Source organism: Physella acuta, unplaced genomic scaffold (assembly GCF_028476545.2).
Source record: "Physella acuta isolate Inbredline_101_S28 unplaced genomic scaffold, ASM2847654v3 ptg001193l, whole genome shotgun sequence".
Lineage (NCBI taxonomy): Eukaryota > Metazoa > Mollusca > Gastropoda > Physidae > Physella > Physella acuta.
The window spans coordinates 96,847-114,881 of NW_026732710.1; the positions used below are offsets into that span (position 1 = coordinate 96,847).

General features: G+C 33.6%; 2 protein-coding genes and 3 non-coding genes across 5 annotated transcripts; 1 reads left to right on the forward strand and 4 right to left on the reverse strand.

Annotated features, from left to right (window-relative positions):
- Positions 1 to 8: 8 nt before the first annotated feature.
- Positions 9 to 5,357, forward strand: LOC131956990 (iron-sulfur cluster assembly scaffold protein IscU). The gene is made up of 6 exons (XM_059321682.1): positions 9 to 37; positions 1,393 to 1,531; positions 4,045 to 4,158; positions 4,308 to 4,418; positions 4,597 to 4,675; positions 4,828 to 5,357. Exons 2-6 carry the CDS (start codon positions 1,442 to 1,444, stop codon positions 4,923 to 4,925), a joined length of 492 nt encoding a protein of 163 aa, XP_059177665.1. The 5' UTR covers positions 9 to 37; positions 1,393 to 1,441; the 3' UTR covers positions 4,926 to 5,357.
- Positions 5,358 to 8,643: 3,286 nt separating this feature from the next.
- Positions 8,644 to 17,736, reverse strand: LOC131956994 (large ribosomal subunit protein uL13). Its single transcript, XM_059321687.1, has 7 exons — positions 17,640 to 17,736; positions 15,314 to 15,386; positions 13,289 to 13,354; positions 13,009 to 13,110; positions 12,635 to 12,780; positions 9,067 to 9,189; positions 8,644 to 8,765 (listed from the first exon to the last, which is right to left on the reverse strand). The coding sequence occupies exons 1-7, from the start codon at positions 17,655 to 17,657 to the stop codon at positions 8,685 to 8,687; spliced, it is 609 nt and encodes a 202-aa protein (XP_059177670.1). The 5' UTR covers positions 17,658 to 17,736; the 3' UTR covers positions 8,644 to 8,684.
- LOC131957000 (small nucleolar RNA Z195/SNORD33/SNORD32 family) lies at positions 9,521 to 9,599 on the reverse strand. Its single transcript, XR_009389015.1, has one exon. It is a non-coding gene; the product is annotated as a small nucleolar RNA Z195/SNORD33/SNORD32 family (small nucleolar RNA).
- LOC131957001 (small nucleolar RNA Z195/SNORD33/SNORD32 family) lies at positions 10,218 to 10,293 on the reverse strand. The gene has a single exon (XR_009389016.1). It is a non-coding gene; the product is annotated as a small nucleolar RNA Z195/SNORD33/SNORD32 family (small nucleolar RNA).
- Positions 11,223 to 11,300, reverse strand: LOC131956999 (small nucleolar RNA Z195/SNORD33/SNORD32 family). The gene has a single exon (XR_009389014.1). It is a non-coding gene; the product is annotated as a small nucleolar RNA Z195/SNORD33/SNORD32 family (small nucleolar RNA).
- Positions 17,737 to 18,035: the final 299 nt, after the last annotated feature.

Consider the following 18,035-nt stretch of genomic DNA (forward strand, 5'->3'; position numbering starts at 1 on the left):
ATACTAATCTGATTGAGTTTGCTAGCCAAGGGCAAGGGTAAGCTACTCTTTATTTTTTATTTCGTTTCCGTGATTTAGATCTAGATTAGAAATCTAGATGATTCTCTAGATCTAGAGTTCTAGAATTCTAGGTAGACTAGCCCTAAAGCCTAAACTTATAAACTAAACTTAACTTATTAACTTGGCCCATGTTTTAGTTAAGTTTAAAGGATTTCAATATCATGGGTACTACTTAAGACAGAGGGAGGGTCATTTATAGTTTCATTAGTAAGATTATCCCTAAAATTGCGCCCAATGTTGGCATTTTTGAAAAATATAAAATAATTTCTTTCTAAAATAAAAATGTCTAAAATAAATATTAGAACCTAAAGATCCAGATCTAGATTACTCTAGATCTAGATTTAAATGATTTAAACGAGATTGAGATGGGTCAAGATAGATAATGTGTAGTCTAGACTAGAATATTTCTAGATTAGATGTAGTCTAGAATGTAGGCCCCTACTAATACTAAATAGTAGTAAATAGATCTAGAAATCTAGATTATCTATCTCTAGAGAGATATAAAATAATAATATAGATTCTAAATCTGATGATACATTTTTATTGCACATTTTTAAAAATCTATTTCAATAGAAAGATCATTGCAGACTCCAGTTTTAAAAATAATGTTGATCAAAGCTCAATAAAATAAAATAAAAAAACAATCGCTGTTTTAAGAAACAAAAGTGGAAGGGGGAGGGGGGGGTGGACTGAGGTGTGACGTCAACTTAGTATAGTGGGGATCTGTCTTTCTGTGGCAATGGTGAGGGAGAGAAGATGTAAAATTGTTTAAAAGCACATCATTTGTCGAAGACTCCTATTAATGGGTTTCTTTCAGACATTTTCTCCGAGGGGGGGGGTTGCACTAAAGTATTTTCAATAGGCCTTCTTCGTTTTTATTTTTGTGTTGGGTGGGGAGGGGTACAACCGTATATTCCGGGCTATTTACAAAATATTTACCAATATTTATGCCCGTCGAATATTTAGCCTACTTATTTGCAAGGTATAGATCTAAAATGCGCATTTAATTTAATGTGACTTTATGCAGACTGATCTAGAATTAATCGAGTGTTTCTTTCAATTTCTAGATCTAGTCCTTATAATATTGGTCCATATTCACAAATTATTTTGCGCAGTTCTCTAAAGTGTGCGAAAGTAATATTGTTTTTGAAAGAAAAAAAACACAACAATTAATTTCTAGATCAAGATGCTATATCCAACTTTGTTTAATGTGAATTATGCCTGGATTCTATATTCTTAACATTCTTAAGAATACACATTTGAAATATGGGGTTTGTGTACGCCGGGCCGATTCGAGTTTTTGATCGAGTGGTAGACATTTTTACATTTCAGGAGGTCAATCGACAACGGGTCAAGGACTGCTGGTTTAGTAAATACAAATATGGCGATGTTCAGAGGATCACGAGAACTTGCAAAGAAACTCAGCACCAATGTTAACTCAATTCTTTTAACTGCCAGCTATCATAAAAATGTTAGTAATTATTTAATTAGATCTAGAATCAACGTTTTAATAGAATATAGATCTATTCACCACCACCACACAACAGTGTGATGATGAGTGACTGAGCTACTGAGATCACTGAGCTGAGGTGACTGGGCAGTTTTTCAAAGGATTACGTCACATCTAGATCTAGATCTAGAAGATCTACCAGTTAGTTAGAATAAGATCTAGAATATTCGGTAATCTCACGATATAGGCCTAGCGTCGGTTATTGTTTTGGAATGGTACAGCAGTAAAAAAAATAAACCAGTAAAACCATGGCTTAGTTAGTAGTTTTTCTCACTAAATCTAGAATTTACGGCGCGCAATTATCAATTTAAACATGACCACTGAATAATAGACATCCATATTTAATCCATTAGGCACTAACTTTGGAGTTTTTAGTTCTTTTTACACTAAATTACTTAATTTAATATTTATTGTCAATCACTGCCATGTCCAACACATCTCTCCATGACAACTCTTCTAACCCTTGAAGGTAAAGAAAACCACAAATCAGGTTAGACTTTTTAAGTGGCCATGCACAAGAGTTCCTCACTAGTGATCTCCAAATAGTGGTCACGTGGTTTTTTTTTCAAAAAAAAATTTGGTTGTCATTTTTGTGGCTGGTCTTATAAAAAAAGGGTTGACGATATTTGATTTATTTTTTCATATACTGATAAAACTAATAATGCTTTACTATGGAAATCAATTTTGTAATATGGAAATCGATATTTAAAAAGTTGTAGTATTTTTTATGAAACCAACTTTTAAATTTAGCCCTCATTCTCCAACGCAAATTTTAAAATGCTTTTCTGGCATATATAGCCCTGCCACCTATAGCTTGTTGTTATAACGTGAAAGTCCCGCCATTTTGCGCGTGGTAAACATTTTAAAAACTAATTAGTAGAAGGTCTCTGGAGTTTGGCCGAAAAATCGTCAGAAGTCAAGCGTCCGGTCCGGACGCCATATTGTTGTTAGCAACCGACCACGCCTCCAAGTTAGAGAGAAATACTATTAGTTAGTAGTTAGTCTGTCCCGCCATTCTGGAAACCACTCACACTGGAAGCACTGTGACTGTAAATTAAACCATATTTTATTTGGTGCTAAAATGAACGAAAGATGCTCAACTCAGTGGTGTTCATTTTTGTTTGATCAATACCAATGAAAGCATAGTGAGCATAGATCTATCTCTAACAATCAGACCCTAAATTTGATGGTTCTAGCTCATTTGGGGCTAAAATAAAGCATTTAATTTAAATTATTGGTGCCTCACAGCCTAACTGAGAACGTTTTTTTTGACAACGGTGTTAAATTGTTTTGGCAGCAAGAGAAACCTTTTTGAATGATTATAGATACTAGTGTCCGATAATGGAATCTTCTTTAAAAAAGGGGTGTTGGGTTGTTAGTAGTATTGTAATCTCGACTAATTTTATGGTTAGAAATTAGGATTAGGCGTATGGTAGGACCAGGGTTAGGGTTAGGGACAGGGTTAGCATTAACATTAGCCATCCAAATGTGTATTTAGTTAACTATCAGTAACCTAACACCCCTTTTTTAAAGAAGATTCCATTTTCGGACACTGGTATAAAATAAACCTTCCCATTTTTCTTCAGGGTGCCACTTTTGCGAATTATCGTTTTTATTATTTAGGCTCCGGAGACTTTTTACCGTTGATCTGTTTCAGCTAATTGCGAAGCGTACATGGTACACCTACTGCTATGCTAGCTTAGGGTTGCTCAGCATTGGCGTGATGTCAATTTTAAAAAATTTTTTTTAGGGTATAAAATTTAGTTTAGGCTTCATGTGATTTTTTTAAAGGCTTATTTGAACTTGCAGTGAACTCGCTGTGTAGTCTAGAGGTGGACCTAAATAAATGTTAGTCTTGTTTTATATTATCACCTATTTTAAGGATAACAGTTTAAGCCCACTATTTCACAGTTAGCCATTGATACTGAATTTGCCATACACAGATTTTTTTTTAAAATCGAAATTTTCGAAAGCCAGCTTTTTTTGCGTTCATGAAAGAAAATAATTAATGGCTAGTGACATCACAGACAATCTCAAATACGTATTGATCAACTACAATAATTTATTGGGGAGGGGACATAAAAGTTGTAACAACTGTAGTAAATAGGACTTACTTCAACTCACTGTGATCCCAAGTAGGCCCACGTGTTGATACAGCTTGCTAATTGTTTTTGTAGCTGTAGTAAAAATTGAACAGACTGTTCAATTTTATAGAATTTTTTTATTACATTTAAAACAAACTTTGTAAAAGTCTCTGGCAGATTATCAAAATCTGGAGTGTGCACTCTTTGTGTCACCAGACTGATTGTAATAAAGGTGTTTGAATTGAGGTGTACAACTGAATTTGCTGATATCCCAGATATCTAGGAAATTCAGTGAGGCATCTTAAAACTTTAAATTCCCAAATCTCTGATTTTTCCAAATGGGTAAGGGACTTGCTTGATAAATATCTTAGTTTTATTTTGTTTTGACAGGTGATTGATCATTATGAGAATCCAAGAAATGTTGGTTCCCTTGATAAAGAAGATAAAAATGTTGGAACTGGTCTTGTAGGAGCACCAGCATGTGGTGATGTCATGAAATTGCAGGTTGGTTGAATTAATAAATATAAATAAGTTTTATGCTGATGCATGTTGCAGATTAAAGTTATGAATTAGTGATAGTAGTAATCAAATAATTTTTATTTTATTCCTGCTATAATTATTCATCTAATACTAGGCTTAAAAATATTTTTTAGATTAAGGTTGATGAAGATGGTAAAATTATTGATGCCAAATTTAAAACATTTGGATGTGGATCAGCAATAGCTTCCAGTTCGCTTGCAACTGAGTGGGTGAAGGGGAAAACGGTAGGATGTTTCTCATTTTTAAATGTAGGCTATGGAGTTAAAAATGCTAATAATATTTATACAAAACAAGTTTAAAATGTATTATTTTAATTGAATTTCTGAGAATAACAAACTTATAAGTTAGCCCCTGAATTAAGACCCACCAGATCCATTTTAGATTTTTGTTTTAAATTTATAGATGGATGAAGCTATGAAAATAAAAAACACGGAAATTGCAAAAGAACTTTCGTTGCCACCTGTCAAACTTCATTGCTCCAGTAAGTTAATTTTAAAGTTAGTTGATTATTTCTTTATGTACTGTTATGCTCTCTGGATTAAAATCTTATAACCTTTTTTATTGTTTATTACATACAGATGTAGATTTTCTTTAATTTTTTAAATTAATAACTAATAATTATTTTGCTTTCAGTGCTCGCTGAAGATGCAATAAAAGCTGCACTTCAGGATTACAAAAAGAAACAGACAAATGAACCATCTCCACCAGTGAAGAAAGCTGCGGCTAATTAATTTTTTTGTAAAGCTATCCATCTTAGTTTTGATAAACATCATGTGTCTGATTCAATAAGAGATACAAAAAGAAAAAGAAAGCTTTTATTTGTGATTATTACTGGTACAAAAAAAAACAAGGAATTCACAGGAAATCCACAGTTTTAGAGGTGCCACTGAGTGGTAGTAGTTGTAAAAAAAATGTGCATTTAGGCATGCAGTCCTACAGTTGTGTGAAAGCATACACATAAAAAGAATTTTAAATATTTCATTATGTAATATATATGTGTGGAGCATTATGCAGAAACTGAATAGATGTTTTTAGAAGTAGAAACCTGTAGTGGATTTTTTTTTGTGGAATTTATTATTCAGCTATAACCTGTGACAGAGCACAAATAATTATTTGTTGTAATGTAAATATTTTTGTAAATAAAGTTTCTGATCAAGTTTTAATCTCGAGATGCATTGGTTTTCAATATTTATTTTAAACCACAGCTACCGATGAGAAAGTTTCATCCTGTTATTCGATGACAAATACACCTTTTCGCTAGATATTAGTAATAACATTGTAAAATACACAAGTCTTGTTTAAAAATTTACAGAATATATATGTGCTGTATTTGAGGTCTTTTTGTCTGTTGGTTATTTTTCTGAATTATCTGGCTTGAATAGTGCAAGGGTATCACATATGAAATTGTTTCTTTCAACAAATATTACTACGGATATACTACACTATTAGTATTAGTCGACCAATGTAGTACATGTAGTATAAGTACCAGGGTTCCCACAATTTTTTTAACAGAAAATTCCCTGCTATTTCAAGTATAAATTCCCTACTATTCGAAGAAATTCCCTGCTATTTTTCATATAAATTTCAACACACATAAGCATTGAACTTAAACTTGCCAAATTAAATTTAATTAAACTACAAAAAAGCAGACATTTTTTTAGGGGTGTCACTTATTCCTAAAATTCAATCCCAAAAGTTAAATTTTTAAACCCTGAAACTTGATTTTATGTCAGAAATTTTTATAAATAAAATTTGACAATACTTAACTTACTTTACGAAACGTTATATTTTTTTAATACATTCCTTAGGTGATTTTAACTTTATAACAAGCTTTAAACAAAAATTAATGTTTAAAGGATTGTGCATATAACAAAAATAGTAGACGCATCTTGATCCCATAATCATTAATGATTATAATGTAATAATACATTTCTAGAACCTCCCCTAATACAAAATAACTGTTTATGTTAATACAATATTAATATCGTGAGTTAAGCTAAGAGTCTAAACCTAATCTAAAAAGTTGTAGAAATGAACTGCAGTTTGTAACATATCTAAGTAGGCCTATTTAATTTTAGCACTTCCTATATTGAGTTCAAGAAAGTGTGTATTCAGTTCAGCCAAAAGTGTGTAGTTATTCACTCAACCAACAAACAGCAAATAATTTGCTTAAAGTTAAAGACAAGAAGTTTGAAAAATACTCCTCACTGCTACTATTGTACTAATTAATACCTTAGTATAGCTAATATTTAAAATAAAAGAAGTTTCTGTTACTATGAAACAGTTGTTTTTTTAAAAGTTAAAAAAAAAAATGAAAATTATTTTTTTTTCTTAAAATTGAACTTATTTAAACTATAATGATCATATAATGATATTTTCAATTTAGGGGTAATCCATAAAGGACATCACGTTTTTTTGACGATATTTACCTCCCCCCCCCCTCTCCTTTCCGTCACACGTTGTCACAAAAAGCAAGACCCCCTCCCCTAAAATGACGTCACACCTCAGCTTGCAACCCTCCTCAAAATAGCTGTTGAATTTTTCTTAAAATACTGATATTTTTCCAAAATCTTGTCAGAACTCTGTCAACATAGAGTATTTTGATCAATTTCTATTACAATTTATTAAAACAGTTTTCTAAAACGCGAAATAACGGCTAAAACTAGTTTTCTAACATTGCTGTTTTATAATGCAAAAAAAAAGTGACGTCACACCATCTGACCCCCTCACCACACACCGTCACAAAATTACGGACCCCCCCCCCTTTACGAGTGTGACGTCATTTATGGACGACCCCTTCATGTTTATGTCGTTTCTTAGAGGTACCTGAATTTTTTAAACTTAAATGAGCCTAAGGGGTCATCCATAAATGACGTCACGCTTTTTTACCTCCCCCCCCCGTCGCTACAAAAAGCCAGATCCCCCACCCCCCTTAAATGACGTCACACCTCAACCTACAACCCCCCCCCCCCTCAAAATTGCAGTTGAATTTTTTTTTTAAACATCGATATTTTTCTAAAATCTTGTCTAAACTATTACAATTTATTAAAACAGTTATCTAAAACGCGAAATAACGTATAAAATTCGTTTTCTAACATTGCTTTTTTATAATGCAAAAGTGTGACGTCGCAACATCTGACCCCCCCCCTATAACACGTCACAAAATTACGGACCCCCTCCCCCCTACGAGTGTGACGTCATTTATGGATGACCCCTAATAGTAATTTTAACATAGTTTAGTATTTTTAGTTAAATAGTTAAAATAGACAATGAGATGAACCAGAAAAACTGAAATTTTTAAAATATAAAATAAATCTTACTCTGAAGAGAAAAAAACTATTGACAAAAAAAAACTTCCAAGCTAAGTAGACCCATACTTATTATAATAGTAAACACATCAATATGTATGATTTTCAAACAGCCTTGGACTGCTATTATCCCGCCCCCTCCCCCCCAACTAGACAACGCCGAGAGGTCATTGTGAAGGCCTATAGCATACGCAGTGGCGTAGCGAGGTCGGGTGTCACCCTGTGCGGCTCTTAATGGTGTCGTTCCCGGGGACAAATTTTCGATGTGCACCCCCCCCCCCCCCCCCCCCCCCAAGTTTTTCTCTATATAATTAGTATATATTTCGCTATTTTTTGCCTTGGTGTCACCCGGTGCGATCCGCACCCCCCTCGCTACGCCTCTGAGCATACGTTATCACATGAACAACTATTTGAGATCGCTGATAACGTCACTCCCCCCTCCCAAAAAAACCACCATGCTGTATGAAAGCGTGGGCCTGCAAGAAAGCCCTAAGAGCCACCACGAGACCAGTTTTGTACGCCAAAACTAGATCACGAGACTGGCGACTGGATAGGCCTATACCCGGTTCAAATCTCGCGACACCCGAAAGGGAAAAAAAAACATCGGGAAGAAAAATTCCCGGCTGCGTGGGAACCCTGAAGTAAGAACATTGTTATTGAGCAAATCTATTTTGTCAATCAGTCTAGTAATGTGCATGGGCCTAAAAGTATGCAAACTAGTCTCAAGTTCAAATTCTGTAGAACATCCCATGCAATTCTAATGGGTACCTGACTAAACTAAAGGGAGGGTAAACGTGGTTGGGCATATTGCTGACCACACTATCCCTTCACATGCTGAGGTCAAAGAAACATGCACTCTACATTTGTTCCTTCATGCCGACACTGAAACTATCTAAAAGTACAAGCATGATTTTTTTTTAAACTTACAAAACCCCCAGACGTTTTTTGTAAGCACTACTACAGACTTCACCCAGCTTTTTAACTCTTTTAAATACTCTACTCTGTTCACTTGAAGTTTAAGTGACCAATTAGCTCTAATTCAGAGGATTGCATATGCAAGTTGGGTGCTATAACTATAATGTTAAACATTTCAATGACCATAGCAAACAATGTTACTGAAAACAATAGAAAGACACAAAAACAAGCTTTAACCACTTTATTCAAATTTAACGCCAGTTGTTTTTAATATCCCAGTCCTGAAAGAACCTTTTGGTGCCGTTCAATCTTCTTGGCAACATTCACTTTAGCTTGTTCACGCAGGTTCTAAAAAAACAATTTATACATGAGCAACAAATGTAAAATAAAAATGAAGTTGCAAAAAATATGTTGCAATATTATTAATTGCACTTTAAAATGTGTCTGATAATGGCCAGTATTGCCCTTAGAAACATTTTAAAATTCATACAAAATAATTCAAAGAAACATGACTAATGGTGGTAGAAAACTGTCTCAGTCTTACATAATCTATTTCATAATTTATCAATGCGCTGTGAATTCATCATTGACAGTATACACTCAGAAGAATGTGGAGCTAACTTCACGTCAGAAAGAATAAATCACTTACCAACAGATGCTTCTTGCGCTCATAAAAGTGCTTAGACTTAACCTTCCTCTTGGCTTCAAGTGTTGCAACAACTCCTTGATATTTCCATCCAACCTCATGTGATAAGCGATCAAGACTGCAAAACTTTTTTAAAAAATGTAAATATTAGGCAACATTAAAAAATAAATGTACCTAGAAATAAAATTCAAAACCCATCTCATTAAAAAATAAATGTACCAAGAAATAAAATAAACTGTCTCAGAGTTAAATAGTTTCATATAATTATCAATGCGCTGTGGATGTATCATCACTGACAGTTTATAAGCAAGCAGAAGGGAAAAATATTATTTTATCATCTAAATTTTATGTAGTCCCTAAATAAAAAAAAATAGAGCTAATTAAGACTCATTAGCAATGAACTTAAACTAGAACATTCTAAGTTAAATACACGTAAAAAAAAATCCTATATAAAATTGGTGCCTCAGATGGTAGTGCATGAAATCGTTTTCTCATTCAATAATCAAAACTATGTGGTAACAAATATCACAGGCACACTTCCAAAAAGGTCACACTAAAGCCAAAATTGACTGGCAGAACTATATAAAAAATTCTGAAGAAATACAGAAGCAATCTTCCGGGATGGAGCATTTAATTTTTCTTCCATGTGTGAGTAACATTTGTCCAGAGCTATAGCCCAACCATTGTGTAAATGAATTAATAATCTAATTCATAATTTCTTGTCAACAAGAAAGATTGAAAGCTCACTTGAGGAATGTAGGCTAAGTCATTTCACTAAAATATCTATATATATAATTCTCTTCTTCGAGCCGTTAGAAAACAAGCTGCAAACGCTCTCCCTACCTCCCCACCCCTACATGGTTTTAGTGAGCTGTGTTCACTCTAAATGTTTACAAGCAGAGCCAACGATTTTAAACGTTAGGGGGTGGGGGTGGGGTTATGGTCCTTAACGAGCTACTTATAGTGTTTTAAAGAAATATTTTCAGTGTCAGCGTTGGTACTGTCGAATTCACAAATTATGAATTATTGAAAATTAGAAACAACTAAATAGCGGCGTATGTTATGCCGCGGGCCGGCTCGTAGTTAATAATTACAAAAGACCATTCTACAAAAGGAAATGTTCAAAAAAAAAAAATATAAAAATATTTTGTAATCAGGCCTCAGATGGTAGTGCATGTAGTTATTTTCATCTAATTCAAGATAGAGGTAACAATCATCATCACAGGCAACATCTTACAAAACATTTCTTAGACAAGAAAGTAAAAGAAATAAACCGGGAGTGATCTCCCCTAAACTTTCTCGAATATTCTTATATAAAATAACAGGGGATGGGAACTCGGGCTATAGACATGAGTTTTAATCCATTTTAAATTCTTTAAGTTTTAAAAATAGAATAAAATCTCGTAGACAAATTAATTACACACCAAGTGAACGCCAAATAAAAAAGCGCATAAAAGTGCGCAATATTATTAGTACTTTAAAAATTTACATTAGTTTTTTTGAGAAATCGGAAGTAGCGTAAATTACTACTTCCGGTCAACGGAAATTACTCAAAATTTAACAGAAGGTAGAGAATTAGATATTTTACTTACATGTGAAATTTCATTTATCTATCTGAAATAGTACTCAAGTTATAGGCTTTTGAAAAATTCAAAGTAGGAAAAGTACCACTTCCGGTTATCGGAAATCGCTCTACGATCTACGATTTTGATAAAATACTTATATATGAAATTTCATCAACCTAGCTGTAACGGTTCTCAAGTAATCGTGTTTACACACGGACAGACAGACAGACACACACAGACATACGGACAAGATTGCAAAATTATGTTTTTCCGTATCAGTGAGGTGTAAAACGTCGAGATTTGTAAAAATCTCGATTTTTTTTTTGCACGATGACAATACTTTCTCTATACTTCGTATATACGAGAAAGTAAAAACTGCATCCTCATGTAAGGCCAATAAAAAAGAAATTCCTAAGACAAATATATCAAAATTCTAAAATCAATTATAAATTCAAAAATTGATAATGGATTACTATGATTGAGTTATGAACTGAAATATAAACCCATAATCATAAAAGTGAGTTTAATTGTTCCAGAATCATACAATTACGACTGAATCCAAATTAGATTTTGAAAATGCCCATATACATTTACTTGGCCTCAGATGGTAGTGCATGTAAGATTTTTTCATAAGTATATCAACAAGTGGTTGAATGTATCATCATAGGCAAGAGCAATTCAATGCACAATGGCAAAGCAAAATCATTTAGTACAGATCTAGAGATTTAGAACATTTTAAAACATGATTCCCAAAATAACCATACGCCAAATAAAAAATTTAAACCGAAGAAGTACCAACAGAAAATGTACAACACCCAAAAGCATTAAAAGTACCCAGTGCAAACGTATATAAAAAGAAAATCATCCTCAGTTTAAGTTGTCAATCAAAAACATATCTGACAATGTAGGTAAAATAAGCATCATGGGATGACAAGTTATGCTTAAATGAGATTAACCACTGTGCTATGCAACAGTTTGGTAGTATGGGCAAGAATTTAACGTTTTGGATGCGAAAAAAGATGGCTTAAAGAATTGCAGATAAATGCCTAAAATTATTTTCCTTAAGAAATGGGTGGAAGGTTTGAGTTTAAAGTTAATATTACAAATTGGTGTTTAAATGCATTTTATTTTATCTAATGGATATATTTGTATAATACTAAGAGAGCATGCTAGTCATTTCTTTCAAAAAATGTACAGATGGTGTACATTTCACTCTTAAATATTCTACAATAACAATTTAATTCTTTAAATTTGTACTAATCAGGTGGGCATCCTTTTAAAGTCTTGAGATCAAGATTTGCTGCAAAGCATTTATAAATATTTGAAAGTGATGAATTCTTTACAGTACGCTGGTCATTTTCAAGATTACGTTAAAAATATTTATTTAAATTTGTTTAATGTAGTAGTGACCGGAATCAAGTAATCTACCAGTACAAAATGCGTTAGTCTGGTTGGGGCGGGGTGTCTAAGAAAGGTCTGTTTCTATTTTCCTACTAGTCCTACTTTATCTAATGCTGAATAACTGTCATATATACCAGCCTGAACTATTTTAAATTCTTGTAAAACAACAAAAACAATTCTCACAGAGGGTCCTGCTAGGACTAACTTTGGAATGAAAAAAGATAACTGCATAAAGTTGGTATTTATGTAGCCACGACCATTAAATTTATCAACAGGAAATTTCTGCTAGAGAGGGGACCTATATAAACAGTAACAAGAAAAAATAAAAAAAATTATCCCTCAAAATGCAACATACTAGGTGCAATAGAGCAAAATGTTCATTATTTACATAGCTGGAACCACAAACATGCAGAAAATTACAATTTCATTTTAACCTGTAAAGACATTTCTATTATGTTGAGCACAAACTTGAGGTATCAAAGAATACTTTGAACCTCACCCAAATTGCACACATTCGATTTGATGTCCTTCCATTAGACAACTGAAAAAGCTATGAGCTCCTCAGTGCTTTTTGGAAGAAAAAATAATTTTAAAAATTAACTTACCTTTCTTATGGGGTTTAACCTTAAAACCTTCAGTGCAGATGGCACCACCATTCTTTTCTTTTTGTCATAAGGTGGTGGGATGCCTTCAAAGACCTTTAATCTGCCTAAAGCTTCTTTGCCACGGGCTGTCTTGTGTGGCAACATTCCTACAACATATATACAGCACGGTTATAGCTTGCGGAGGCTTATGTAACAATGGCTTGTGGAGGCTAATGCAACAAATTTATCTCCTTTAAAAAATTGAATTCAGACTGCAAAATTTATTTCATAATCATCAAGGTAGGTAAGGTTTGTGTCATCACAAAGCTAAATTTTAAAGGAGATTTAACACAAGTTTTTGAAAGCTTAATAAAAGCTAAACATAAAGCATTCACCTCTAATGACTCTCCAAAACTGTTTACTAGGAGCACGGAAGTGAAAAGGACCTCGGGCAGGATTAACATTGCACCTCTTTTTTAAATATTTCAAGAACTTTACTGTAAAGAAAAAAGAAATACAATTCTTAGGCTAAAACTACAGGTCTAAAAAAGAATATAAAAAATATAATACCGCTTCTTCAGACATAGTGTTCAATCAAGTGAGATCTGACAATGTAGGTATGTATAACATCATAAGAAGCAGTGGTAAAAATGCTATTTTAATGATAAAACTAACATTTATTCCTGTAGAAGTTTCCAGAAATATTGATGCCTTCACACCTGACAACAACGACACGTTGACCTGAAATAGTGAAATAAAGAAAGTGAAGAAATTTTTAAAATTTGGTGCTGTATTAAAATATAAGAAAAAGCCTTACTGATTTTAACAGACGTTTAGGATTTAGTATTTACACTAGGTAAACAATTTTTAAAAAAAGGCAAAAACAATTAGATTATTTACATTTTATCACACGAAATAATCATGTTTGAACTGGGTCATGTGGCTTAAAAAAATACAAATTGTTCAAGCAAAGTTTTCAGTACAGATTCTTCAGTTTTTAATAAACGCTGGGCTTCCAGAATATCAGTTCCTGTACAGCCAATCGATGTTTGTTTTAAAAAAGTGAAACATAAGTTATAAATGAGGCGTGTTTAATAACAGAATCTTCATTAAAAATGGGTGTTAAGTTACTACTTGAATACACACATGGCTTTATAATATCAATGCTACCTTTACCCCTAAGAACTAGTAGAGATTACAATATTACTAACAACCTAACACGCCTAATTTATGAAGGAGCCTATTTATGCACAACAGTATCATCAATCACTGTTTTTTTATAACATGAAAATCCGCAATTTTGCTCATGGTTAACATTTACTTTACTACTAAAATATAACACCTATTTTTGGAAGAGTCTATTGATGTAGTCAGAAATTCTATTAAGATAACTGTAACTTAGACGTTGGAAGTCATGCGTCCAATGTGGATGACATGTTAGCAAGAAATAATGTACTGTAATGTTGTGTACAATATTGAGGTTACATACAAAAGTGTATAATCCTCACCCAAATTGTACACAGTGTTTGATATTCTTCAATTAGACAACTTAAAAAGCTATTAACTTTTAAGTGCTTTTTTGAAGATAGAATCACAAGCAACCATGTATTCATTAGGCCTATACATTATACTCATCATAGGCCTAAAAACAAGTTAACTAGAGCACACATTATCAAGTGACATAAAAACACAAATGTAACACTTTTTGAGGAGGGGGGGACAAGGTAAGATTACACCGCCTTGCAAACATCACTACCGATTATCATTAGGTGCTTTTTTGTAAGTTTCATATAGAAACAAACCGCAAGTGCTGTGTTACTCAGCTGCCATTCTACTCTAATATGTACAAGTCATTTTGTATTCCTAGGCATGGATTTTGAGATATTCTAAATGACGATCCATTCTTTTTCTGTCTGCGGCTGCCTCCCCCTGCTTGTGTATCGACCTTAATTTATATGTAGGCCTATAGATCCGATAATTGAAATTTTACACATGTAAGCATGTTGATTGTATTTTTAATAGATTGCAAAAAAAAATTAGACTTAGGCCTAGGGGTTTATTGTAGATACAGGTGTCATATAATACTCTTCCATAAAATAAATGTGTTTGTAGTATTGTAATCATGACTAATTTTATGATTAGAAATTAGGGTTAGGCGTATTGTAGGACTAGGGTTGGGGTTTGAATTGACATTGGCCAGCCATGTGTGTATTTAGTTAACTACCACTAACACCCCCTTTTAAAAGTGGATGATCAAAAACAATTTAAAACAAGACAAATTCAGAAAATATAGGCCTAGATTCTAGACTTGGATTTAAATAGAGTATCAAGATTAGATCTAGGCAAATCTAGTTTCAAGTCTTACGCAGCGAGGGTAATATACCCAAATCTTTACCCAGCTGTGGCCACCCCGATTTCTCTTCTAAGATTGCTCTAATAGCCTTAACCATAGTATTTACAGATTCGTACACAAATGTAGAAGCTATTTATAGTTAGATTTGTTTTATTAGTCTAATCCGAGACCTAGTGTTTTTCATACAGGGGACGTGACTCATCTCAGGTGTCATGCGTTAAGCAGATCTTGGTTGTTTCGTTTAGAACATACAAACGATGAGCGAAAAACAGGAGGGAGGCCGCAGCAGTGTTTTGAACTCTTGCGGCACTATCTTTGAGTTTAACTTTGTGGAACAATTCACATACCATTAAGAAGTGTCTTGGCGACAATAGCAGCCAGCCGACCCAAAAGGTGGCCTCTGCCATCTATAACGATGGGCTGAAAATATAGAATAACAATACGTAAAAATGGCTTTCTCAGTTAAGAGAATGCTGAATTAGTCTAATAAAAGAATTTCCAACCTTAAGTATTGGCCAGATTCTAGTCAGAAGGGAATAGGCGTGAACAATAAAAAGAAAATATTGCCGTTCATTAGGCCTAAAAAAAAGGTAATCTATCGTTTTGGGTACGTAAAATCGCCCGCGGCTATTAATGTACGAAAACGTTACCTCATTGTCAAGGCTTTAATAGAAGTGTATTGTGATATGTTTGTGTCAAATATTATAGATAAATGAATAATAAACCTAAATCAATGGCTAAATATACCGATATAGGCCAGAAATTAACTTTAAACAGCAGTGTCTGAGAGCAAGATTTGCTATATAAATAGCAGCCATTTGTAAAATAGAGTGGCTTCCCCCTGAATCTGCGCTATAAGCTTATAAAAATAAAACTTAAACAAGATGGCTGCTATAGTAAATGAGCATGGTTGCATCTGTTGGAAACATCGCTAGTCTTCATTTATTACGGAAAAGTTTTAATTCAATTGTTTAAAAACGGGTACATAAATGAAACAAGGAAACATTGTATTTTAAAAAACATAAATCCTCCTCAAAATGTGAAATTATTAAAATTTAAGGAGTCACCTGTTTTTCACAGTACTAGTCGCGGGCGATTTTACGTACCCAAAATGATAGATTACCAAAAAAAATTATATAGAGGAGTTTACACTTTTCGGACACACACCAAAAATTACGTAGGACCGAACACTTCGTCGGTTTTTGGCTCATAGAAACTTTAATTAGCATGTCTCACGCGAAACCACGGCGCCTGCACGTAAACTGTTCATTTATGAACACTTCCGTGTCAAGTACTTCCGTTTCCTTTCTCAAGAATTATTTTTAGAAATTTTTTAACGTTGCATGGTACGCACATTTCTATTTTTACACCAGCCGGATGAAGTGACCTAGGGTTGGACTTAGGGGCAAAACTTGAACCAATCACTGCTTAGCTAAAAGGTTACACTATAAATAGCTTCTATATATGTATGGAACATCGTAAATGTCAAGGTTAATGGGTTTTTTCGTGCTTGAACAATAAAAAAGGGGTGTTCGCTAACTTATTTGGCCTTACATGGGATCGGACAGCAACACAAAAATATTATTAAATAAGAATTTAGAGCATAAAAGGGGCTGGTTATTGAAGGGAAAGGGTCAAAATAAGGTCAAGAAGGCAGTGGAATGCAAAAGAGGAGGGGGAATCATGTGACCTGGCTGGCTTAGCAGCGTACTGCGCGAGCCGCAATGGCTGAATGGGATGAACTTTGGGAGTGTGGGAAAAAGGTTTTATACTATTAAAATTACCTCACAAACAATCAATAACACAATATAAATGCATATAATATATGTTTTTATTCATTAAATTGACTTTAAATTATTCTAAATGAACAAAAAGTGCTATGTCCGATGACGGGTAAAGGTGTCCGAACACATGTAAAACTGTATTACATGTGTTCGAACACACGTTAAGACCCCCCAGTCACTATAACAAGAATAGCTTAAGTTCTATGCGTATGAATACAAAATGACACACACATTATTAAAGTAGAATGGTTGCGGATAGATATGATACTTTTTTTTGTTTTCTATGTTAAGCGGTTACTGAATGAGACCGCATGGAATTTTTACGTTGCGTTTTTTCGCTATGTGTGTCCGAAAAGTGTAAGCTCCTCTAGCTCATTCTAAAATAGGATTGGAATCCACACCACCTGGAGTACAACTACCTGTTTCAATTAAATAATGCATATTTCTGACTGGCAATCTAGATTCTACATAACTTGTTATCAAGACACTCTGACTGAACCTCAAGTCTTGGATAGACTTGTAAGTACACAGAATTTAGCTAGGAGATTAAAACGGCAAAGTTGGGTTCAAATTATAGGCCTAGGGAATTTTTAATAAAACTGTGAATAAAAAAGCATTTTCTAAAACTTATCAGAATGTAGAGTCTAGATCTAGCCTCGCTAGATTCATATCGAATTTTCAACCATGCATCCCCCATTATCGAAATTGGGTATAAGGCGAACAAATTAATTCAATGTTTTAAATTAAGCAGATAAAATAGTACTTCTAATAAAATGTAGATGCCTAGTGTATAAACTAAATTAGATAATTTAAGAAGTTGATAAAATGTACAAGACATTACAATATACACGTTTTTTTTTTCACATTGTTCGCTTGACACTCACAGTACCTGACTCGTGAAACCCATGTTCGGGACCTAAAAGGAAGTTACAATTTTTGGGGGCTTCATATATGTGAAAAAGGGGTCCTTTCAGGATGTTCTAAAACCACGTGACTATCCATATTTTTCGCAGTTGAATTAAATAATATGTATTTAATGACTCAAAAGTACAGTGATTATGTAAAATGTATGAAGGAATATAGATTCTAGGAGTGATTTATCATTGCGTTACATTGTGTTTTATGGGGCGGATGTTGGTATCAGGCACCGTTGCATAACACTGCCTTTGATTTTCTTTGTTCTGATTTTTGCTTAATATTGGCCAAGATATATGTATTTTTTTTTAAAATTAACCCAAATAAATATGAGCTTTTAAACAGTTTTAAATGAGTTTTCTCTTAATGG

Coding starts and splice junctions, on each gene's coding strand:
- LOC131956994 (XM_059321687.1), bottom strand. Junction 13,355..15,313: donor CGCCAAGACACTTCTTAATG/GTATGTGAATTG, acceptor TCACTATTTCAG/GTCAACGTGTCGTTGTTGTC. Junction 8,766..9,066: donor AGCGCAAGAAGCATCTGTTG/GTAAGTGATTTA, acceptor TTGTTTTTTTAG/AACCTGCGTGAACAAGCTAA.
- LOC131956990 (XM_059321682.1), top strand. CDS start 1,442: ATGGCGATGTTCAGAGGATCACGAGAACTTGCAAAGAAACTCAGCACC. Junction 1,532..4,044: donor CTGCCAGCTATCATAAAAAT/GTTAGTAATTAT, acceptor TTGTTTTGACAG/GTGATTGATCATTATGAGAA. Junction 4,676..4,827: donor TGTCAAACTTCATTGCTCCA/GTAAGTTAATTT, acceptor TTTTGCTTTCAG/TGCTCGCTGAAGATGCAATA.